This window comes from Dipodomys merriami, unplaced genomic scaffold (assembly GCF_024711535.1).
Source record: "Dipodomys merriami isolate MVZ:Mamm:240054 unplaced genomic scaffold, mDipMer1.0.p SCAF_319, whole genome shotgun sequence".
Lineage (NCBI taxonomy): Eukaryota > Metazoa > Chordata > Mammalia > Rodentia > Heteromyidae > Dipodomys > Dipodomys merriami.
This window is the reverse complement of record NW_027204704.1, coordinates 995,045-1,020,726: the sequence shown is the minus strand read 5'-3', so window position 1 is coordinate 1,020,726 and position 25,682 is coordinate 995,045. Positions and strand designations below refer to the sequence as shown.

Below are 25,682 nucleotides of genomic sequence, written 5' to 3'. Positions count from 1 at the left end.
CCTTAGATTCATAAAATGGAATGTCAAACAAAGTGAGAAATAAAAGAATCTCACTAGAGATCCTTTCATTCTTTCTTGCTGTTGACAATGAATAAAGATTCTGGAAACATGGCTAGGAGTGAAGGCAAATAAGGGAGTCAGAAAGAACCTGTGGGATTTTACCCTAGATGTTCCTGCTCAAAACATGATATGTGGGCTGGAAAAGCCTTCCTATGGGAGAAGAATCATTCCTGTCTTAAGAAGAGCATTAAAGTGTCCACTAAAGACATATGCACGGGGGCTGGGAAGGTGGTTCAGTGGTAGAGCACTTGCCTTGGATGCCTGAGGCCCTGGGTTTGATTCCTCAGCACCACATAAGCAAAAAGAAAAAAGCTGCAAGTGGCACTGTGGCTCAAGTAGTAGAGCGCTAGGCTTCAGCTGAAGAGCTAAGGTACAGGGCCCAGGCCCAGAGTTCAGGCCCCACCACCAGACCCCCGCACCTCCCAAAAAAACAGAAAATAAAACTAAAGTTCCTACAAAAGATTGTTGAAAAATTGAACCCAAAAAAGGAAAACATGCCACCTGTTCACTAAAAGTAATTACCACTGAAATACATCTGGGGATATATACTATTTTTCTATTAATGTAAAGGTATCTTAGGATTCCATTGATTATTTGTACTCTACCTCATTTATTTACATATTCAAAGACATGTATGTTATGAACAGTATTTTCACACAAAGTTTTAGAGATAAAATATATACAACACATATTTTTTTGTTTTATAATATTTCAGTAATGGTTGTCATATGGCACATTATCCTTTATGCAAATAATTAGCATACCTTGTACAATGACTTGCAATTTGAGTTTGAACCTGCTTTGGCCAAAGGTACCTCAGTAATGATGATATAAACACAGATTGAGAAGTCCCTCACTTTCCTCAGTAGTCATATTAAGAATCATGTCCATTCTGCTGGAGATACAGGGCCTAATAAAGATGCAACATAAAATGCTGGTCAGAGGAGTGACAAAATCCCAGTCAACCATCCCCAGCCAAGGCACTAGTAAATTGAAGTCTTATGTGTTACTAAACAACATTAACAGAAAATACACCCCAAAATGTAGATCCATCAAAATTAAAACCAACAAATTATATCCCGATGTGCTTTTGCTTGTACTTATTGGTTGATTACACAGGATATTCTGTTATCGAGTAGTGATGTAGTTTTTACAATTATGTAGAATGGTAATTGTTAATATAAAATACATCACCTTTACAGTGACATATACAACAAGTGAAAATCTATTCTGTATACATCATTGAGGTTGTTTTTGCTCAGAAAGACACTATGAATCCTTTAAAAGCAATACTTGCACATTACTACTGGGTTTTTCTGTCACAAGAATGTTTTCTTATTTTGAAAAACTTAAAACAATTTATTATAGACTAAGTGTTCACATTCACAATACTTAAGATCAGGAGTGTTACAGATTTCAAGGGTGGGGCATTTTCTGTCTTTTGGGATTTGGACTGTCCTCATACACATTAGTGACTGAACATTCTGCCTTAAAATTTTCAAGTTTTCTATTTCATATTATTTCATTAGAATATAATCTGAATTTAAAAAGAGCATTGTAACTGGGCTATCATGTCTAATAGCTGCAATCTATGGTATTCAGAATGCTGAGATCTGAGGAAAGTTAGTATTATCCCAACCTTTAGTGCTCAGCTCCACCCAGACCTGAGCTCCTCCCAGACCTAGAGTTCCCTCCCTACAGCTGGCCACTCCCTCTGTCATCTCAGACACACCTGAGCATGTACTTAACTCACTTCCTGCCCCTCAGATTGTGTTGCAACCTGAAGAGGGACAAATGCTTCTGCTCCCTGTCCTGGGAAATATGGTCCTTCTAATAAACCTTATAATAATCTTTCTCCCGTGCCTGCTTGTGTTCCCCTGTGATGCACATGAAGAAACCCTACAAGGATCACTGATTTAAGCCAGGGTGATAAGAAAGTCTGAGAGTCTTATGTCCTATAAAATACCACAGTACTGGGAAGTGCAAATGCAGCGTAATAGGCAGAACATTATCATTGAACCAAATAATTTCAAGGTCAGTTTCCACACCTTGAGTTCAAGAATCAGGACAGGCAGACACATATCAAGGGCATTGTATTGTATTTAAATTTTAACATATTTTAACATTTGTTATATTTAACAATTATCATATTTTAACAATTGCTTTTGGTGTAGATGTAGAGGAAACTTCTCTCATTTTTTTTGTCTTTGTGGGGCCTGAACTCTGAGCCTGGGCACTGTCCCTCTGACCTTCAGCTCAAAGCTATCACTCTACTACTTGAGCCACAGTACACTGTTGGCTGTTTCTGGCTTTTTTGTTCTGAGCTCTCAAACCCAGGGCTTCATTCAAGCAAGTCAAGCACTTTACCACTGAACCAACTGCCCAGCCAGTCTCTCTCATTTTAAGTGATGTAAAATAGGCTAAATATATTAGTGGAGAAATTGTAATTTGTCAGAACAGACACATCAATTTGAGTATATCTGTGCCAGCAGCATTTTGAAAGTTTCAAAATCCATAGGAAATTCAGATAATAAAAAGAGGATCAGTATGGTTTATATAAGACATTTTCAAGGAATGTTTACCATTCATTGGCTTCAATTCACAAAAGGCAAGTTTATAAAATCACATGGGTGAGTACCAGAATCTCTAGGGTCAGGAGTATAAACACACAACTCCTGACTCTCCTTGTCTCGAAAATCAGAGGTTTGTAGCCACTTTCTGGCACCTGGAGGAACAATTGCTAATGGCAGCACAAACCCATGAGCCCTAAAATATCATCCACCCAAGACCAGGGAAAGATGGGAAGGGCAGAATCTGGCTAGGAGCCTCAGATTGCTTCAAGTTTCAGCTTCCAAGTTCCCCTGAAAAAGAGAAGCTGGGCTTCTACCTCTTGGCTCTGACTATGGAGTGCAAACCTGTACTTCAGAGCACTTCCAGCAGCAAGGCAAAAGAAAAGAAACCTGAATTTGCAAACTAAAAACACCAACGGTGGGCAAGGTGGCATTGGCGCCTCTTCCCCCCCCCCCCACTCCGATTACTCCTCCCCTCCCTCCCCCGCCCACACACAAGAAACTACAATTCCCAGAACGCGATGCACAATTCACCTAGAGGAAGTGGGCTTGTTACAGGGTTTTGACTGACAGAACCATTTGATCCTAAGTGTGCAAGGATGCATGGGAACCTTTCTCTCCCAGCTGCGGGAACTTAGGTGAGTTTCTTCTTGAAAATTCAGTTTACCAACATAAATATTATGAGACCAATTAAAAAAACAAATGTATTAGGAGCATTGTATATTTTGGTTTTTTAATTCTTAGTTCTTTTAGTATAATTGAGGTTATGAAACTACGTAGTTTATATTTTTGTTTTTGTTCAAACAGTATATTCTGCTGAATGTAAATTATGTCTCTGTTTTTCCTTAAAGTTTTGAATATCTCTACTCTTACTTTTCAAAGATATTTTTACCTGGGTGCCAATGGCTCATGCCTGTAATCCTAGGTACTCAGGAAGCTGCGATATGAGGATCCCAGTTCAAAGCCAACCTGGGCAGGAAAGTTCATAAATCCTATCTCCAACTAACTACCAAAAAAATGGAAGTGGCTTTGTGGCTTAAGTGATAGAGAGCTCACTTTGAGCTGAAAAACGCAGGGACAGTGCTCAGGCTGGGATCAAGCCACAAGATCCACCAAAAAAAAAAAAAAAAATACTTAGAGACAGTAAACTGATTAATTCTGGCATCATCTTGCCCTGCTCTAACATATATACTGGAATAAAATAACAGAATTTACAGACAGATATACTTCATAATCTTTGAATTAAATTGATTTGTCAAATTCTACTCATTACTTTCCCAGAAACTCCCAAATTCCATCTATGAAATTTTACGGAGTTTTTGGTTATTTGTGTCTGAAATTTGCCTTTCCTTATAAAGTTTATCCCTCATTTTGTTGTTGGTCCTGTGGCTTGAACTCAGAGCTTGGGCACTGTCTGTGAGCATTTGCTGTGCTGTACTTGCCTTTCTTTTATTAATTGATTCAGGGGATTAGTGAAAATTTTCCTCTCAGGGGTTTCTTAGAAAATGGTACTTCTCCTCCAAGACTCTTCAAAAAAATGGTTGTCTAGGTAGATCAGGATGAATGTGGGAGGAGGTAGAGTTCAGGGCAGGTCTATGTTTATGTGAAGCTTGATTACTTGCTCCAAACCAGTCTGTTTTTACTTTTCTGTTTTGCATATCCTATTTTGTTTTGATTTTCTACCTCTTCTCTGAACCTAGAAGCTCCTGTCAGCATGTCTAGGCCACATATATAGGGGTCTTCAGACTTGTCTTCCCAGACTGTATCCATTACACTATGGAATAAATCTTTTGCCTCCCTCCCTCATATCAGACATTCTAAGCTTGTCTCTTAAGGGGTTGTTGTGATTGTTGATGATCCTTTCCACATATAATGATTTGGAAGGATTGTGTAGGAAATTTTCATGCCTGATATTCATTCCTCCAGTGTATGGGTTTTCCATCCCTCTTTTAGTGGACCTGAGCTTTTCCTCATGAAAATGGAGATTGTGAGGCACTTTTGGATGAATAGACGGCAACATTGGAGCACCTATAAAATATGAAGTAAAAATAATGCTTTCTTTCTGTAAAAGTTAAAAGTAAGTTACTGAGAAGCAAGACATAAGGATCAGGTAAAAATGGGTGCTTCCTGGACTAGCTGTGTCCCATAGTTGTCATTGTTCTTGGTTACATTTTTGAAACATTTATTTCTAAGTATTATGTTTATTATACTAGTTTAAATAGAATTTACTTCGTACATTATTTTTGAATTCTTCTTGGTTGAAATAGAATGAGGAAGGATGCATATGGTCTGCACTTGTTGGCACAGTGAGTCCTTCAAAAATGTGATGCAAGCACTGGACAGATCTAGAAAGTGCCTATAGCTAAGGTTATTGCTGGAATAAAGAGAGATTCATCATTGGCCTTCTCTCAGTCTGTTCCATTATCATCCCATTGTCCTTCCAGAGCACTGTTGGTGTTGTGGCTGTCCTGAAACAGTGGTAGAGTGCTTACTTAACCTGCATGAAGCCCTGGTTCAGGTCCTCAGTACCACATACATAGAAAAAGCCAAATGTGAAATTGTTGCTCCAGTACTAGGGTGCTAGTTTTGAGCAAAACTTTAGGGACAGTGTCCAGGCACTGAGTTCAAGCCCCAAGGCTGGGACATAAAAGAAAAGAAATGCAAGCTAGGTGCTGGTACCTCATGTCTTTAATCCTAGCTCTTCAAAAGGCTGAAACCTGAGGATTGCATCCAAAGTCAGCCAGGGCAGCAATGTCTGTGATACACTTATCTCCAATAAAAACCAGAAAACCAGAATTGGTGCTTTAGCTCACAATGAAGAGCACTTGACTTGAGCTGAGGGGCTAAGGGATTGTTCCTAGGCTCACAGTTTAAGTGGTATGACCCAAAACAAAACAAAACAAAAGGATAAAAGAATAAAGAAATTCATCACAAAGGTATGCTTGAACAATGAAAACCATATTTCAGGGATGGGAAGGTGGTTCAGTGGTAGAGTGCTTGCCTTGCATGCATGCATGAGGCCCTGTGTTCCATTCTTCAGCACCACATAAGCAGAATAAGCCAGAAGTGGCACTGTGGCTTAAGTGGTAGAGCACTAGCCTTGAGCTGAAGAGCCGAGGAACAGTACCTAGGCCCAGACTTCAGGCCCCATGACTAACAGAAAAAGAAAAGAAAAGAAAAGAAAAGAAAACTACATTTCATAGGTACTCTTGGAAGCACCCCAGATTTATCTCTTTGTCTCACAGGAATTTAGTTTTAGGGAGGAATTTTTTTTTTTTTTTTTTTGGTTGTGGGGCTTGAACTCTGGGCCTGAGCACTTGTCCCTCAGCTCTTCAGCTCAAGGCGAGCACTCTACCACTTGAGCCACAGTGCCACTTCCCAGGAATTTAGTTTTAAAGAATGAAATTATTTTTTCTTTATATTGTTAGAGGTGCTTTTAAGTTGAAGTCTATACATTCAAATATGCTCTTTGATTCCCATTTTCATGAGGAATAGTTCTGGTCCACAATAGAGACATGGAGAACCCATACACTAAAATCAAACGTGAAAGTTTCCAATCCAGTCTTTCCCAATTATTTTTTATGGAAGGGATTACAAAAAATCACAATAAACATGTAAGAGACAAGGGTAGGTTCTTTGATAAGAGAGAGGGAGACTGTTGTATACCCTGGGGTGCCTGCCAGGAGAAGACAAAATGTGAGCAAAGGCTTCAGGGCCATTGACTCCCACCCTCAGGGCTGCAAGTACTTGCCCTTTATTGGTTTGAGGAAGTGGGTGTTCTAGCTTTTTGTCCTGGGGCTTTAACTGACAGGAGGCTTGGGTGGAAAAGATGTATTGAAATAGAATGAGGAAAGATGTGTGCTGTTTGCACTTTTGGGCACAGTGGGTCTAGACCAATATTACTCAAGCATTTGAGAAATATAGCAGAACTGTGTCATCAGCCATGTCTCTGTCTCCTTAATTATCATCCCATTGGCTCTCAGAGCTTTGCTTGTGCTCTGATGGCATTGGGGCAGGAGACAAAAGATTTATTCCACAGTTTAGTGGATAAGATCTGAGAAGACAAGTCTGAGGTCCCTTAGATATGTAGCCTAAAGCTACTGAGAAGAACTGTTAGGATCAGAGAAGAGGTAAGAATTATAAAGAGATTTTCACATGCAAAATGAAAAGACAAAAGCAGACTGGTTTGCAAGTGATTAAGCTTCACATCAACATAGCCTGGCCTAAACTTCACTCTTCTATCCCTCCTGCATTCATTCCTGACGCCCTAAACCACTATCTCTTTGAAGGGAAATAGAGGTGATGTGCCATGTTCATAAGAATCCCTGTGAGGAAACTTTTCACTAGTTACTTCAACAAAGTTTTAAAGGAAATGCACATAGAGTACAGCAAATGCTCACAGACAGTGCCCAAGCTCTGAGTTCAAGCCATAGGACCAACAACAAAACAAAACATAAAATCCTTAAATGAAATGCAAAATTAAGAAAAAAACAAAAACTCTTTTGATTTAATAGATATAATTGGGAAGTTTCTGGAAAATTAATTGATAGATTTTGTGAAATCCAAATCACCAGAAGTATTATACTGCATATTTACCTCACAATCTCACTATTTTATGCCAGTGTTTTCATTACAGCAATGGGAAATGACACAGGTATAAGTTTAGTGGTTGGGAATATTTTGCTTTGTTTTGTTTTGTTTTTTTGTCGGTTGTGGGGCTTGAACTCTGGGCCTGGGTGCTTGTCCCTCAGCTCTTCAGCTCAACGTGAGCGCTCTCCCACTTGAGCTACAGCACCACTTCCGGTTTTCTAGTGGCTTATTGGAGATAGGAGTCTCATGGTCTCTCCTGCCCAGGCTGGCTTTGAACCGTGAGCCACCGGTGCCTGGCAACATCTTTGTAAAGTAAGAGGGGATATATTAAAAAAAAATTAAGACAAAACAGAGATATAATTTACATTCAGCAGAAGGCAGGCATTGAATAAACAGAAAAGTATAAGCAACGCAGTCTCATAACCTCAAGTTCATTATTAGAACTAAGAATCAAAAATCCAATGTATCCAGTTCTCTCCATATATATCCATTTTCTGGTTGGTCTTATGTATTTCAAGAGGAAACAGTGGTTTTCAAGAAGAAACTGAGCTTAACTTCCACAGAAGGCAGAGAAAAGTCCCAATGCACAAGATCACACTTGTTCCCAGGTATGTAGTAGGGTGGCACCGAGCATTGTGGGAATTGTAGTCTCCATGGAGGATATTTTCTTTGAAAGTCCTGGGTTGTTTTTGTTTTTTGAGGGTGGAGGTGGGGCAGAAGATGCTTTTGCACATGCGTCTCCCCGCCCACCACCTGCGTTTTAAGTCTGCCTCTTCCGGATTCTATTCCTTTGCCTTGCTGCTGGAAGTGCCCTGAAGTACAGTTTGGCCTTCCATAGGTGGGAGCCAGGAGCCCTGCGCCCAGCTCTCTTGAGTTTTTAATCTCCTGGCTTGAGTTCACACGTGTTTGTATTCGACACTGTTTCTAGAGACAGTTGTACATGGGATATTGGAGTAGTGAGTGCTGGTCCTGTATTTTTAGGAATGGAGCCTAGCAATGTTTGAAGCAGAGCACCCTATGAATAGGAATCTCCATCCTAAATGGACAGACCTTGTCAATTCTGAGAAGCCCAAAAGGGAAGAAGCAGAAAAGCACAGGAAGGAGAAGATGTTGCTAGCTTCCTTTGCCTTATGCAAAAATTGTTGCTACTTCCCTGAGCTCCAGATTAAGGTGGTACTCTTTCCTACACCACTCTCAATTACTTTGTGTTGTTTGAAGATTTGAACTAATTTCCAGGAATTGTGATGCGCTGTATTGAGGAATAAGCCAGAGCATAGTTATGAGAGGGTACCTGAGGCTGTGGTTTGGGATGGTGAGGTAATTGTTATGACTGAAAGTATCTATTCATGTTGTAATCCCTAATCCTCTTCTTGCTAATTTACTCAGCCTGTTACCACTATGATTTTTAGTATGTAATCATGTAAACTTATGTTAAATGTCCCATGTAAGGATTTGCTAATGCTAGCTCTTATTGTTTGGTTGTGCCTGGTAGTGCAGAAAGGGTTGGTCAGGGACATTTGGCCTTAAAAGAAAAATCACAGAAGAAAATGTGAGGTAATATGTCTTACTCAAGGTTGTATGCTTTGTAAGTGTTTCTTATCTTCAGGTGTGTCACTCCTATATGGAGTATTTTATGTTGTATCTTTAGGATGGCCAAGGTTCTTCCCAAGACTGTTTAGGGAAATGAACATTAGGGACTTCTCAAACCTGGGTTTACCTCATCTTTACTCATGTTCCTTTGGCCAAAGCATGTGAAATGGCAAATTGCAAATCATTGCATAGGTGTGCTATGGGTACAGTGAAATGTGCCACTTGACAATCATTATTGAAATATTATAACACAAGAAATATATTCTGTATACATTTTTTCTCTAACTTTTGTGAAAACTACTGAGTTCCATCACACATGCTTTCCCAGGTGTTTAAATATGTAAATGAATGAGGTAGAACACTGATTCCAATGGATTCCTAGGATACCTTTGTATTAAAAAAATCAGTTCCTACATCCCCAAGTATATTCAGTAATAAATACTTTTAGTGGAAATGTGATATGATTTTGATTTCAATTATTCAATAGTTTTTGGGAACATTCAATTTTTCGAATTTAATGTGTACATAAACATAGAAATTAGTTGGTTTAATAATAGCTATCTACCAGGAAATGGACTGGATTTCTGTTTATTGGACACTTTAATTCTCTGTCTGAGACATTAAAGATTCTTCTCTTATAAGACAGCTTTATGGTTTTGCTGCCCATGTTTCATGTTTGCAAGAGAAAATTCTGGACCCAAAATCTCACAGATTCATTTCTGAATACGTCATTTGCCTTATATCCCAGTCATGCTTCCAGAGTCTTCTGTTCATTGTCAGCAGCAAGACAGAATGAATGGATCTCTGGTGAGTGTTTTTTTATTTCTCATTTGTTTTTCATTCCATTATATGAACCTAAAGATGTCTAAGAATTAAAAACAATACCAACCACACAGATTCAGCCTCAGGAACATATTCATAAATCAGATAAAGATGGCTTATAGATTAGGAGATAAAGATTACTTGTAGGTTTAGCAGATTAAATAGTTATATTCTTTCTAAGTTGATTTCAGATTGGCTTCAGAATGTCTAGGTTCATCTTGTCATAACATGTAGTCATACCTGTTACGTGATATAGTGACATAGAGCAGGTTACATCTCATGGAAGGTGAAGGGTAGATTGCAACGAGATCTCATCCTTATGATTAACATTAAACTATCTCAATGAAACATTCCTCGAATTGCTGAAATAGTGTGGTCATATGCACCTTCGTGTGTTCTTAAGGAATGATTAACCTATATGTACTTAAATTACTCTCCATATATACTTGTTGGACTACTTCATGGTCTTGGTCTTACTTGAAGCTTAGGCTATATTTGTTCCTAAACATTATGGTCTTTTTACAAAATCTTGTTGTCTTCTAAAGTATTCTCACAAGATTTCTTTCCTCTACAATATCTCTCTACTTTTGATTTTGTACTCACTTGTATTGGTTATTTTTCTCTTTCTCTCTCTTTGTATCTATCTTTTATCATTTTTTCTTACTTTTCTCATTCTCTCTTTCCTCCATATGTCTCTCAGTTTTTTCTTTTCTTCAATGATCTATCTAGGAACTAGTTTTTCTTAGTGATTAGTTTTACTTTGCTGACATGGCTCTTAGGATTGACATTTTTCTTACCCAAAGTATAGGAAAATTGTTTCCTAGAGAGTTCTACAGGATTCCAGAAACAAGGAAAATTAGAGAAACACAAAAACATAAACAGATAGACTTAGGGGAAACCAGGGTTCTGAAGGCTCTCTGGCACTTGGTCTCTGGTTGCCAGCAAGCTAGCATAGTACCTTGAGTTCATACAGGGAAGATTACCATTGATAACATGCAAAATTGAAATATCTATATTAATATTACAATCAGAGCCACAACAGTTTTTGAGGGGTGCACGTTTCCTTATTCTCCTGAGACAGAAGACTGCTACCCAGAGAAAATGCAGACATGAAATTCACCTTATCTAGCCTTCAAGGTGAACAGCAGCTCAGTTTCAGATGCTATCTTTCCAACAGTAAGGAAAAGGCCTGCACTCCAGTCTCTTACCCCTCTCCAGAATTCTCTTTTAAGCCTTCTGCAGCCAGCTCTCAGTGCTCTCAATGCTGTCAGGCTGGAATTCCAACCTCTCAAACCTTTTCCCCTTCAGCTCAACTTCAGAGTTCCTTACAGAAAAATACGTCCTTCTCCTAGTTGATAAACTACAAGAAAATTTGATTTCACCTCATTCTGTTATCTTTGGTCTAACTTAATTTGTTGTGGTACTGTTTTGTTTTTCCATACCACAACTTTTAAATATTTTCATTCACTGCCAGTATAAGTATTTATCATTTTTGTCATCTTGAGTGTTCCTTGAGCCTGTATAAATTTGCCTCCACCTTCTGTGAAGGCCTATTAAAATGAAAATCTTGTCAGGGAACATTTTATTCCCCTCCTACCTATATTTTGTATTGTAGAATGTAAGCAAAGTTTACAAAAGTTCATGGTAGCAGTTCTTTTTTACATAGGAACAAAGTATCAGGGTATCTATGACCACATTTCACTATTTAGTATTTAAACCAAACATGGTTAACCTAGGATGTTTTTATGTGATAACTAAATCAAATCTTATAAGGGCCCAATAAATCATTAGCTACTTTCTGGAGTACCGTTACTGTTTTCTAACATTCATGTGGACACTGCTTCTCATCAATCTAGTAATGTTATATGTTTTGTATCCGTTGTGATATCCTGAATGTGTTATGCTTGCTTATGAGAGTACTTGTTAATAGAAGGTCTAAATAGGATTTATGGTGAAGCAGTAAATGTAAATGTAGAAAAAATATTTGTTTAATTCATTGTTACCCTGATATGTAGTAAAATTTTATCAAACATGATATTATAAATTTTTTAAATACATTTTTATTGTGAAAATACTGTACAGAGGGATTACAATTACATGGGTAACATAACGAGTACATTTCTTATCAAGCATTGTAGCCTCCTGCTTTGTTTCTACTTCAGATACTTTCGTATCCTCCCCCCCACCCCTCCGCCCCGGTCCTCCCCACCAAAGTTGTAAAGTTCATTTTTCAGCATACTGAGTTGTACAGATAACATAATTTTTTAGACACCACCTTAGACTTAATGTTGTCATGGGGGCCTGAACTCTGGGCCTTGGCACTGTCCCTCAGCTTTTCAGCTCAAGGCTAGCACTCTACCACTTGAGTCTTGGCCCCACTGCTGGGTTTTTCTGCTTATGTGGTGATGAGGAATCAAACCCAGGGCCTCATGCATGCAAGGCAAGCACTCTACCACTGAGCCACCTTCCCAGCCCCTATCCTTAGAATTTATATCTATTGCTACCAGCAGAAATTTGTTTGTATGCATTAGGGAATCTGTAACTTTTTATTGGTCTTTTGGCTTGAATTCTGGGCCTAGTTGTTGTCCCTCAGCTCTTCACATCAAGGTAAGTGCTCTACCACTTAAGTCATAGTGCTACTTTCAGTTTTCTGGTTGTTTATTGGAGATAAGTGTCTCATGGACTTTCCTGCCTGGGCCGGCTTTGAACTTTGATCCTCAGACCTCAGCCTCCTCAATAGCTAGGATTACAGGCATAAGCCACCAGCGCCCTGCAAATCTGTGTATTTTAATGGCCAGCTTTATGTATTGTCAAATATTTCTAATTTGCTATTTAATTTTCCCAATGAATAGATAACACAGCAAGCTGCAAACATTTTATGTAAGACAAAAGCATACCTGTAGTATAATGAGTTTCAGATTGGAATTCTCATGACCAAGGTCTAATTTCCTGATGGAAATGTGCCATTACAGAAACTGATGTCATTTGATGATGTGGCTGTGTACTTCACCTGGAAGGAGTGGCAGGATCTGGAACCTGATCAGAGGACCCTTCATAGAGATGTAATGCTGGAGACCTATAGCAACCTCATGTCCTTGGGTGAGCAAAGGTCACTTTTATTTGGAAGATCAAGTGTTTTCATTTTAGTAGACATTTGACTGTTTATGTTAGTTAGGTATAAGATTCCAGTCCATTCTCAGGTAAAGAACTGCTAGTATAAAAGCCAGCCAAATTCAGGTCTGGGATCTTGGTGTTGTTTGCATTTCATGCTACTGCATGAGCCATTTGGCTTTTATTATGGGGTATATTCTGGGTTTCTGTGCCCAGGTTGGTTTCAAGCCTGCCTCTTCTGATCTCACCTCCTAAATGTAGGGTTATTGGTGTAAAGTTTTGGACCATTAAATTTTCTAAAAAAAAAGGATTCCACTCCATGGGACATGTCATTTCTTTTGAAAGGAAACTTCAACTGCATTGTATGTAACTCAAGAGCTAATTTTATTCTCATTCTTTTTTGTTGTTGTTATTTGGTCCCATCATAGGGCCTGAACTCTGGGCCTGGGCACTGTCCCTCAGCTCTTCAGCTCAAGGCTAGTGCTCTACCACTTGAGCCACAGCGCCACTTCTGGCTTTTTTTTGCTTATGTGGTGCTGAGAAATCAGACCCAGGACCTCAGGAATGCAAGGTGAGTGCTCTACCACTGAGCCACCTTCCCAGTCGTTTATTCTCATTCTTTAAGAAGACAAATCAGTAGTTGGACAAAAGTTCTAAACTATGATCCACTAACAGGAAACTGACTTCCAAGACTTGGGGCCATTATTATAGGTGGATCTACAGTCTAGATAGAATATACATTACTACTCTCAGTATGATCTGGAAATCAGTAATGGAAAGTGTGAAAGTATATATTTGTAAGCCAAACCTGACATAGGTTACATTGCTTCAAGCTTGGAATCCTAGATACCTTGGAGGCTGAAATCTGAAGATTTTGATTTGAAGCCAGCAACTGTAGAAAAATGAACATGAGACTCTTATCTCTAACCATTCAAAAACTAGAAATGTAGCCAAGACACAAACTAGTAGAATGCTAGATTTGAGCAAAATAGCTGAGTTCAAGCCACACATTGGCAAAAAAAAAAAAAAAACCCCAAAGCTGGGGGAAAGTCCACCATGGAGCTGTTAAGAATTGAGAAACCATCAGTTGGTAAGGTGGCTCAGTGGTAGAGCGCTTGCCTTGCATGCTTGTGGCCCTGTGTTCAATTCCTCAGCACCAAAAAAGCAGAAAAAAAAAGCCAGAATTGGCATTCTGGCTCATGTGTTAGAGTGCTAGCCTTGAGCTTAGGAGGTGAGAGACAGTTCCCAGGTTCAGAGTTCAGGCCCCACAACAGAACCCACCACCCAAAAAATAAAACAATTGAGAAACCAGATTTAGGAGCAACCTTGTGAACAGGATGTCTGTGACCTTACATTAATGATGACCCAGCAAGAGCAATAGTTCTCCACTATTTCATATTCACAGGGCACTGTCTTCATAAACCTAAATTGATTGTGAAGCTGGAACAAGGTGCAGAACCATGGATAAGAGATGGCTCAGAAGAGAATTTCACAGGTAAGTTAAAGCATCTTGAATGGTGATGATGGGTCCAGAGCCCAGTTTGTCTGTTTGCCTTGAGCTGTACAGAGCAATAGTATTCTTAGTGCCCCTGAGTCATGTGTGGCAGAGAACTAGGTGATCCTTTGTCTCAAGGAATTGTCAATCCAGAATTCTCATAGAGACAAACTGAATTTGGTATAACAGTTTAGTAATTGTTAGCAATTCTCTTTGTTTGTAGAGAAGTCATTCTTAAAGAGAAAAAGACAATAAGAAATGTAGAAAGAAAATCTCATTTTCTATTAAACTAGTATTATGCAGGTAGGAAGAAAATAGAAGTATGCTAGGGCTGCTATCCTCTGATTGGGACAATTTCTTATCAGTGGTGCTGGGCTTAGAGGGAGATTCAGAATGGAAGCATTAAGAGTACGTAGATGAATAATATGAGTCAATATTTCCTGGAGAAAAATATAAAAATCTGAAATACAGAAAAATGCTATTTTGCATTGTAAAATGTCAGTACTACTTTCTTAATTACTACATTGCAGAGAAATGTATATATTCTGCATAAAGCAATGCTTTCGTATTTGAAAATCTTGCAACGAAATGTGAGGAAATATCTTTACATTAAGGAATCTATGGATCTCATTTATGTTTTTGTCTATTTATCTATTATTCATTTTAGATGTCCCAGAAATGGAGGATGTGATTAGCACCTGTCAGGAAAGTCAAAATGAGTATCTATCTGAAGTAGCAGTCCTGACTAGTAACCCAGGGGAGGAAAAAGTGACACTTATAAGAAGTTTTCATTTGAGCTCCATACAGAAGTCAGAACTGATTAAGTATAATGGGAACTCCATAGGGATGAGGATAGGAAAGGTCACTGGCTGTCAGAACATGGGTGTTTTCAGTGAACCTGGTAAGATGTGTGCTGCATATACTCCTCATGTGTCTTCTGTAGTTGAAGAATGTAAAGAGAGTGAACAGGCTTTCACTGAGAAGACACACGCTGTTGTCCCTCAGAGAACACACACAGGAGAGAAACCTAATGACTGTAACATGTGTCAAAAGACTTTCACCCAGAAATCAAAGCTTACTGGCCACCAGAGAACACACCCAAAAGAGAAACCTTTTGAATGTAACATTTGTGGAAAGTCTTTCTCCTGCAAGTCATATCTTACTAGCCACCACAGAACACACACAGGAGAGAAACCTTATGAATGTAACATGTGTGGAAAGTCTTTTGCCAAGAAGGTACACCTTACTGTCCACCTGAGAACACATACTAGAGAGAAACCTTATGAATGTAATGAGTGTCGAAAGTCTTTCACCCAATCAAACCTTACTGTCCACCAGAGAACACACACAAAGGAGAAACATTTTGAATGTAACATGTGTGGAAAGTCTTACACCAAGAAGTACTATCTTACTGGCCACCAGAGAACACACATAGGAGAGAAACTTTATGAATGTAACATGTGTGGAAAGTCTTTCACCTGGAAGTCAAACCTCACTGTCCATCAGAAAACACACAGGAAAGAAACCTTATGAATGTCATATGTGTGGAAAGATTTTCAGCCAGAAGCTACACCTTGCTGTCCACCAGAGAGCACACACAGGAGAGAAATTTTATGATTGTAACCTATGTGGAAAGTCTTTCACCCAGAACATATACTTTTCTTTCCATCAGAAAAAACCCACCAGAGAGAAATGTTATGTAGGTAGCAGGTATAGAAATTCTTTCACCTAGAAGGCACACCTTAATATCCATCACAGAACACAAGGAGAGAAACCTTATGAATGCAACCAGTGTTCCAGTGTTGAAAGACCTGGAGGTCCCAGGTTAATACACATAAGTTGATTCACACAAATGACATAACTTAGGATTGTACCAAATGGGAAAGTCTTTGATCTGTAAGAAAATTGAAATTGCAATAAAGAACCAATACAGGATAGAGACCTTATGATATAGCAGATGTGGAGTCCTCGAACTACAAGACACATAGCTCAGGGTTCATCACAGAACACACAAAACACAGACACACAGACACACACACACCCTCACACAGAAAGAGGAGGGAAATTTTTATGTAGGAAAAATAAATGGAAAGGTTTTCAAGAAAAGTCCTAACTCACTTTGCATCAGGAAACAGACACAGGTGAGAAAATACAAATGTAACGAATGTGGAAAGTTCTTTATGAAGTATTCATGGATCCAAGTTCATAGGACATACACAATGGGGTAATCTTAAAAATATTACAAATTTGGAAATCCTTTGATCAGAAAGGAATACCTCATGTTCATCAGAGAACTGACTCACATAGGAGAAAAGAAAGTAGTGCATAAAACATATGTGAAATGACTTTCAACCAGAGCTGAGTCCTCAGCATATGTGAGAGCATAGCCAGGAAAGAAATTATGAGTATAAAAAACATTTTGCCAGAAGTCACATCTGGACAAGTATCCGAGACCTGGACACATGACAGAATCTCTGCAAATATACACATGTGAGGAAGTCCTTCAACAAGAAGCCAACCTTCAGCAAGTATTAGAACATTCACCTCGGGAAGAAACCCAGTGTAGGAAAATCTTTGTCAGAAAACCTCTGTAAATTATACAGAGAAATCCTTCATGGCAGAGGTAAGCTAGGTGTGATGGGAAACCATTCTTCACTCTTCAGCTCTCGTTGAGCCAACATTCCTCATCCTGTCATCGTGTTGAGTGTGTATGGTGTCATTCAATATTATCCAAAGCATGTAGAAACAACCAGTCTCAATGAGTAATTCAGAGATTGAAGTTATTAACTTGTGTCTTTTATACTAAGGAATTTTGTGTCAGGGTAATTTAAAAAACTCTTCTTAGAAATATTAGCTCTGGCCCTTCGGGACTGGATTCAGATCATCTGCAACATGGTTATAGGTACAATAGATGAGTAAAGACTGTTATGATAGGAGGCAAGAACATGAGAACAACCATTTTTTCTACTACTCACTTAAGTCTCCCTCTGTATGTGTGATTCATGCCTTATAGTACAAATGACTTACTTATTCCAGTTCAGTTTTTTAATGGAAGATATTAGTCCTTATTGCAGTACATATATAGTAGTAAAGTCTTTCTCAGAGGGGTAACAATGCTCCATAGGAAATATATTCATGACCTAACTCATATAATGGGATAACCAATCTATACTGTATCTTTAAAATAAAATATATATTCTAAAAAATATGGTGGATAAATAAAGACAAGAATCTCTACATTTTGCCTTGGGGGAGAACCCCAAAGTGTCTTCAGTTCTTGCTCTTTTCTTTAATTAATCACTGGTGATGAGCAACTTGTGATTGATTCACTCTTAGCCCATTTAGCTGTTCTGTTGAGTAAGCTATAATAAAACACCAGTGTGGACGATGTGTCACGCCTCTGTTTTTTCATAGAGGGCCAATGCAGATATGACATTAGGGCAAATAATCAATCTCACAAAGATATCAACCAATCTCTCACAAAAATTGAAATTAACAAAATAATAAAACCATCTGTCACTTGAGCTACAGCATCACTTCTAGGCCCTGAGAGGAAGAAAAGAAGGAAGGAGGGAGGGAAGTCAGAGAGGGAAAGAGGAATGGAAGGAATGAGGACGAAGGAAGAAATAAACTATTCAAAAGAAGAATGTTTAATTTTTGGTGAATGTGATCATTATTCTTTCAGAGCTCACGCGCAAGAAAAATGACTTTTATAAAAAGCAAATTCTTGAACTGTTTACAAAATGATAAAGAGGATGTAACATTTTATAAATTGATTTAATAATTCAGTAATATTAAGTAATGAGGTCAGGTGTGGCTGGTGCCCTATTGGCCACATGGTAGATGGTGGGATCTGGTACCTTGTTTTCATGATGGGGGAAGGAAATGCCCCATCCATCACTTGCCTCTCAAATGATGGGTGTGGCTGGATCCCTGCAAGCAGGCATGGGCATTTGGCTGATATGTTACTCAAACTGATAGTCCAGTGCCTGGGACTGGGAATTTCCTGTAGCGCTGTCTCCTGCTTAGGCCCTATTTAGGCTGGACCAGCAGTGGCACCAGATGCCATGCCACATGTCTCTGTAATCATGTCCTTTGTCCTGTCTCCTGGCTTGTCTCTGGTCATCATAGTGTCCCAATTCAGCACTCTCTTGGTGCTGATTGGTTTCTTGGTGTTGTTTTTATCCTTTTTTCCCCTTTCTGTCCTGTTTCCAAGTTGTCTAAGTGTATTTGTGGACTGCAATCTTTGTTACAACAGGCTGCTTGCAGACTGCTAGCTGTGTAATAGACTCCAGTATTCCATCTTCCAAAATGTGGCTTCCAACAAATATACTGTCTTCTTTTACAGAAACACAAAGGTTGACCTAAATTTAGAATTTCTAGAGCTAAGATAGATGCCACTGTATAGTTATGTAATTAAAGATATACTGGAGGTCTTTAGAAAAAATATCTGTTATATCAGAAAGTGCTTAATTAGTAAACCTAGACCAAGACTCCAGATCCTTTAAATGCCAGTCATTCTAGATATGTCCAGAGCTGTTTGGTTACATGAAGAGCTCTACTTTCACACTTTCATGAAGGAATGTTTTTGTGCCAATATAAGTTGTTGAACTTAGGATCTGAGTTGAAGCCAGCCTGAACTTGCTTCAAAGTAGATTGTCTCATCTTGGCCTCCATAAAAGCTAGGAATCAAAGCATGAGCCCTGTGGACTGTTCTGAAGAAATCTCTCTCTGGTAACAGGAAGTTTGCTTCAGTGCTTCAGCTCAGGCTTCCTGTGGCTTCAATAATTTCTGTATTTATTTCAATTGTTCAAAAATAATAACTACTCTTTACAGTATTTTCACAATAAAAAAAGAATCCTTTAATCCTGCCTATGATTCTATTTGCAAGTAAGGACAGAGTACTTCACATTGCAAGAGTTAAGTAGTTGCTCTTTAACCCCTTCCCTCACATTGTTCACCCTTCTCCTTTTTTGGGGGGGGGGTCCAGTTGTGGGGCCTGAACTCTAGGCCTGGGTGCGGTCCCTCAGCTCTTCGGCTCAAGGCTAGAACTCTACCACTTGAGCCACAGTGCCATTTCCAGCTTTTTTTTCTTTTTGCTTATGTGGTGCTGGGGAATCAAACACAGGGCCTAGTACATGCAAGGCAAGTGCTCTAACTTGCCTTCCCACCTTCCCAGCCCAACCCTTCTGCTTATCTACAGAGGCCTAGTTTAAAAAAATAGGGGTATTCGGAGGCACCTGTGCCCTTGGCCTTCCTACTTGTACCACACATACACACACACACACAAACACACACACACACACACACACACACACACACACACACACCACATCCATTTGGAAATAGTTCATTCTCCCATATTTACAGACTGGATACTTTCTGAAAAGGGATGGTTCACAGATCAGAGTCCTACCTAGGCTTGTTATATAGCTCAAATTATGAACCAATGTGCCACATTCATTCAAAGTATGCCTGATGATAACTTATTTAATTAATTTTTTTATTATTTCTGTTATCATTTGGCCAACACTTTGCTTGAACTCAGAATTTAAAGGACTAAATGCTCACTGAATTGGTAAAATACCCTTTCCTTCTTTTAATTTAAGACTAGCAATTAAAAATGAGCAATTACACTCCCTCATGTGTTGAATCCTTGCTATTCAGGAAGCTGAAATTAGATAGTATTTGTAGGCCATCCCATGGAAATGCTTCATGAAAATGGTATCTTAGCCAATAAAAGCATGGCTCTGGTCATATGTGCCTATCTTGTTTGCTACTTGTGATATGTAATTATAAAATTAGTGTGTTGAAAGGCCCAGGCAGAGAAGCAAGACCCTAAGGTGAAAAATCAGTGATACAAAAGGGCATCTGGTATAGAAGGTTAAGGAAGCCTCACAAATTTTTGCCCCTGAATTCAACCTGAGGAGCCATAATAAAATACGTGTAACCAATACATTCTTCCAAATATTTAATGGAAGAATATGGATGTGGTTTACCCAATGATAGGTAAACAGTCCTTTACTAAGTGATTGCAAAAGGACCTTTGCATAGGGCTATATGATGTTATGAATTTTATATGCTGTTATGTGGACACCATGAGTCCTGCTTGGATCAAGTAATTAAGATCTCCTGATCTAACAGGGCACTGGTACTTCACATGTGAATTATTAGTTGCTCAAGAGTATGAGGTTTAAAGATCACAATTGAAAGGCAAACTAGGTAGGAATTGCTGTGAGAGTGTTATGGCCAATTATCACCAAATTTCCCACAAGTAGTGCTGTGAATGAAGTTGATAGACTGTCAACACTTTTGTCCCTTTATTACCAAAGCACAGGGACAGTACCCAGGCCCTGAGTAGAAAGCACTCCAAGGCCAGAGAAGATATTTTCTAAAATGGGTTTTTGGCCCTCGTGCAGAAAAGTTACCAGTCTTGTATAAGCATAAACTCTTCCATAGGGTATAGTCATTGTCCTCAATTGAAGTTGATATTGAAATATCTTATAAGCTTCAACAAAGAACTTGAAGCCATCAAAGCTAACCAATTAGAAGGAAAAGAGATAAAAAACAAAGTAGAGAGTCTTGACAGCAGGTTAGACCATGCAGAAGATCGAATCTCAGGGATTGAAGACAGCCTAGATATTATAGAGAAAGAACATTCAACCATCCAAGACAAGTCCAAGAAATATGATAGGTCTATCCAACACCTGGAAGACACCATCAGAAGGCCCAATCTAAGAATAATGGGTGTAGAGGAGCACCTAGAAACAGAAGTTAATGGTCTAGGAAATTTGTTTAACAGGATCCTAGCAGAGAACTTCCCAAACATACAAAAAGATAGGCCTATTCAGATACAAGAAGCTTTTAGAACCCCAAATAGACCAGACCAGAATAGGACATCCCACCGTCACATTATAATCCACACAGGATCAACCCAGACCAAGGAAAAGATCCTTAAAGCTGTCAAGGAGAAAAGGTTAATCACCTATAAAGGGAAACCAATTAGAATTACCTCAGATTTCTCAGCAGAGACAATCAAAGCAAGAAGAGCCTGGAATGACGTATGCCATGACCTAAAAACAAACAACTATCAACCAAGAATACTGTACCCAGCTAAACTCTCCTTCATAACTGAAGGCCAAATAAAAACCTTCCATAGCAAAGAAAAATTGAAACAATACATCTCCACCAAACCAGCCCTACAAAAGATTCTTAAAGATGTCCTACACATAGAAAACCAACAAGAACGCAACAAAGGCCAAGAAACTGCACCCAAACTGAGAATCCAAGAACCTTAGGAAGAACCCAGTTTTCGCAGCCCCCAAGAAGGTGGATAACATGGCAGGAACTCCCAAATACCTCTCAGTCCTATCTCTTAACGTTAACGGACTGAACTCTCCAATTAAGCGACATAGACTGTCTAGTTGGATTAAAAAACAAGACCCTTCTATCTGCTGCCTGCAGGAGTCACATCTTCCCCATAAAAACAAACACATTTTCAATGTTAAAGGCTGGAACAAAATCTACCAAGCAAACGGCCCTCATAAACAGGCGGGAGTTGCAATCCTAATATCAGATAAAATAGACTTCAAATTAAAATTCGTGAGAAGAGATAAAGAAGGTTGCTACATACTAATTAAAGGATCTCTCCTTCAGGAGGATATTACAATTCTAAATATCTATTCGCCAAACAATGGAGCACCCAAATTTATCAAAGAAACACTACTTTCCCTCAAATCCCATATAGATCCAAATACATTAATTGTTGGGGATTTTAACACACCACTGTCCCCACTAGACAGATCAACTCGACAAAAACTCAACAGAGAAACCGCAGATCTAAACAGCTGCATAGATCAACTAGACTTAACAGACATTTACTGAACATTTCACCCAGCAGCATCAGAATACACGTTCTTCTCAGCACCACACAGAACGTTTTCTAAAATAGACCACATTCTAGGCCACAAAGCAAACTTGTCTAAATTCAGAAACATTGAAGTTATACCTTGCATTCTCTCTGACCACAAGGAAATAAAATTAGAACTCAACACCAAAAGCCACCAAAGAAAGTCCGGTATCACATGGAGGCTGAACAACACACTGCTGAATCATGAGTGGGTCATGGAAGAGATTAGAAAGGAAATTCAAATGTTCATGCTATTCAACAAAAATGAACACACAAATTACCAGCTCCTCTGGGACACAGCAAAGGCAGTACTCAGAGGCAAGTTTATAGCTCTGAGCTCCTACATCAACAAGTTGGAGAGATCTGAAACAAACAATTTAATGACACATCTAAACCTCCTTGAAAAAGAGCAGCAAGATAAACCCCAATCCAGTAGACGGAAAGAAATAATCAAAATTAAATCAGAATTAAATGAATTAGAATCCAAAAAAACTATAGAAAGAATCAACAAAACAAAGAGTTGGTTCTTCGAAAAACTTAACAAAATTGACAGACCCTTAGCAAACCTTATCAGAAAAAGGAGAGAACACACCCAAATTAATAAACTCAGAGATGAGAATGGAAACATCACCACGGAAACAACTAACATTCAGAACATTATAAGGGAATACTTCTCAAAACTTTATGCTAATAAATTTGAGAACTTGACAGAAATGGACCTTTTCCTAGCAAATATTGACATGCCAAAACTAAACCAAGATGAGTTAAACCAGCTTAACAGGCCCATATCAAGCACTGAAATAGAAACAGCAATAAGAGACCTCCCAGCTAAGAAAAGTCCAGGACCAGATGGTTTTACAGCGGAATTTTACAAGGCCTTCAAAGCAGAGCTCACACCAATACTCCTCCAACTCTTCAATGAAATTGAAAGAGAAAGCTCACTACCGAACACATTCTATGAAGCCATCATAACCCTCATCCCAAAACCAGGCAGGGACTCATCAAAGAAAGAGAACTATAGACCCATTTCTTTGATGAACATTGATGCAAAACTTCTCAACAAAATTTTGGCCAATCGACTTCAACAATTCATCCAAAAAATCATACACCATGATCAAACAGGATTCATTTCAGGGATGCAAAGCTGGTTCAATATACGCAAATCAATTAATATTATTCATCACATCAACAGGAGCAAGAATAAGAACCACATGGTTATCTCAATAGATGCAGAAAAAGCATTCGACAAGATCCAACACCCCTTTATGATGAAGGTTTTGGAAAAATTAGGAATCCATGGAACATTCCTCAATACAATAAAGGCTGTATATGACAAACCTACAGCCAGCATTATACTCAATGGTGAAAAACTAAAGCCATTTCCTCTTAACTCAGGAACAAGACAAGGATGTCCACTCTCTCCACTTCTCTTCAATCTAGTATTAGAATGCCTAGCTACAGCAATAAGACAAGATGCAGACATAAAGGGGATCCAAATAGGGAAAGAAGAAATAAAACTCTCCCTCTTTGCAGATGACATGATCTTGTATTTAAAGAATCCCATAGACTCCACTCCCAAATTACTCAAGCTGATTCAAAACTTTGGCAAAGTAGCAGGTTATAAAATTAACCCCCAAAAATCAATGGCTTTTCTATATGCCAACAATGAGAAAAGTGTGGCTGAAATTAGGAAAGCAACTCCATTTGTAATAGCCCCACAAAAAATAAAATACCTAGGAATTAACTTAACTAAAGAAGTGAAGGACCTCTATGATGAAAACTTTAAAATCTTGAAAAAGGAAATCAACACAGAACTTAAAAAATGGCAAAACCTCCCATGCTCCTGGATTGGCAAGATTAACATCGTGAAAATGGCAATACTTCCCAAGGCTATCTACAAATTCAACGCAATACCTATCAAAATTCCACCCTCATTCTTCAAGGAAATAGAAGAGGCAATCCAAAAATTCATATGGAACAATAAAAGACCCCGAATAGGAAAAACGCTCCTCAACGGAAAGAACACTGCTGGAGGAATATCAATACCAAATTTCAAACTCTACTATAAAGTCATAGTAATCAAAATAGCTTGGTATTGGCATAAGAACAGACCTCAGGACCAATGGAATAGAATTGAAAACCCAGAAATGAACCTACAGACCTATAGCCATCTAGTCTTCGATAAGGGAGCTAAAACAATAGAATGGAAGAAAGACAGCCTCTTCAGTAAATGGTGCTGGCAAAATTGGTTAACTACATGTAGAAAACTAAAGCTAGATCCTTATATATCACCCTGCACCAGAATCAACTCCAAATGGATCAAAGACCTTGAACTCAAAGCAGACATTCTGAAAACATTACAGGATGGAATAGGAGAAACCCTAGGTCTCCTTGGCTCAGGCCGAAATTTTCTGAATAGAGACCCGGAAGCACAACAAATCAAAGAAAGGTTGGACAAATGGGATTGCATAAGGTTGCAGATCTTCTGCAGGGCAAATGACATAGCTAGCAAGATCAATAGAAAGCCCACGGATTGGGAGAAGATCTTTACTAGCCATACAACAGACAAGGGTCTCATATCTAAAATATACTTGGAACTCAAAAAATTAAACCCCCCAACAACAAATCCTCAAAGAAACAACTGCCCAATAAATAAGTGGGCGAAAGACTTAAAGAGAAGCTTCTCTGAAGAAGAAAGAAGGATGGCCAATAGACACATGAAGAAATGTTCAACATCCCTAGCCATAAAAGAAATGCAAATCAAAACAACATTGAGATATCACCTCACTCCAGTTAGAACAGCAAAAATCAAGAACTCTAACAACAACAGATGCTGGAGGGGATGTGGACAGAAAGGAACCTTACTTCATTGTTGGTGGGAATGTAAACTTGTTCAACCACTTTGGAAAGCAGTATGGAGGTTCCTCAAAAGACTTCACATAGATCTCCCCTATGATCCAGCAATCCCACTTTTGGGCATTTACCCAAATGTTTACAAACAAGACCACACTAAAGCTACCAGCACAACTATGTTTATTGCAGCATTATTTACCATAGCTAAGATATGGAACCAATCCAGATGCCCCTCAGTAGATGAATGGATTAAGAAAATGTGGTATATATACACAATGGAATTCTATGCCTCCATCAGAAAGAATGACATTTCCCCATTTGTTAGGAAATGGAAAAGGTTAGGAATGGAAAGGTTAAGTGAAGTAAGCCAGGCCCAAAGAAACATAGGTCCCATGGTTTCCCTTATTTGCAATATCTAGTATAGGTATGAGTCAAGCGGAAAATGTCAGATAATATGATGTTAGGAAAATGAACCCTTAAATATGTATTTTAATGTTTTTGTTTCTTTCATGCATGTGTTTCTAACGCATTTATAAGATTATTTCTTTGTTGCTTTCTATGTCCTTCCCCCACAGTGTAACCCCGGCTTTCACTATATTTGATGTCAGTATAACATGTGGAGGAGATGGGGACAAACAAGTCGTTTAAGGATTCAGGTGGACCTGTTGCAACAATGAGAAGT

The 25,682-nt window shown here is 38.7% G+C and overlaps 1 protein-coding gene across 1 annotated transcript in view; it reads left to right on the top strand.

Annotated features, from left to right (window-relative positions):
• LOC138841398 (zinc finger protein 84-like) overlaps positions 1-25,682 on the top strand; it is a 130,379-nt gene that overhangs the window by 83,766 nt on the left and 20,931 nt on the right. Inside the window, exons 8-11 of the mRNA XM_070042066.1 lie at positions 9,559-9,617; positions 12,605-12,731; positions 14,149-14,238; positions 14,906-15,474. Coding sequence (XP_069898167.1) covers positions 9,559-9,617; positions 12,605-12,731; positions 14,149-14,238; positions 14,906-15,474 — 845 coding nt within the window. The remainder of the gene's footprint in view (positions 1-9,558; positions 9,618-12,604; positions 12,732-14,148; positions 14,239-14,905; positions 15,475-25,682) is intronic.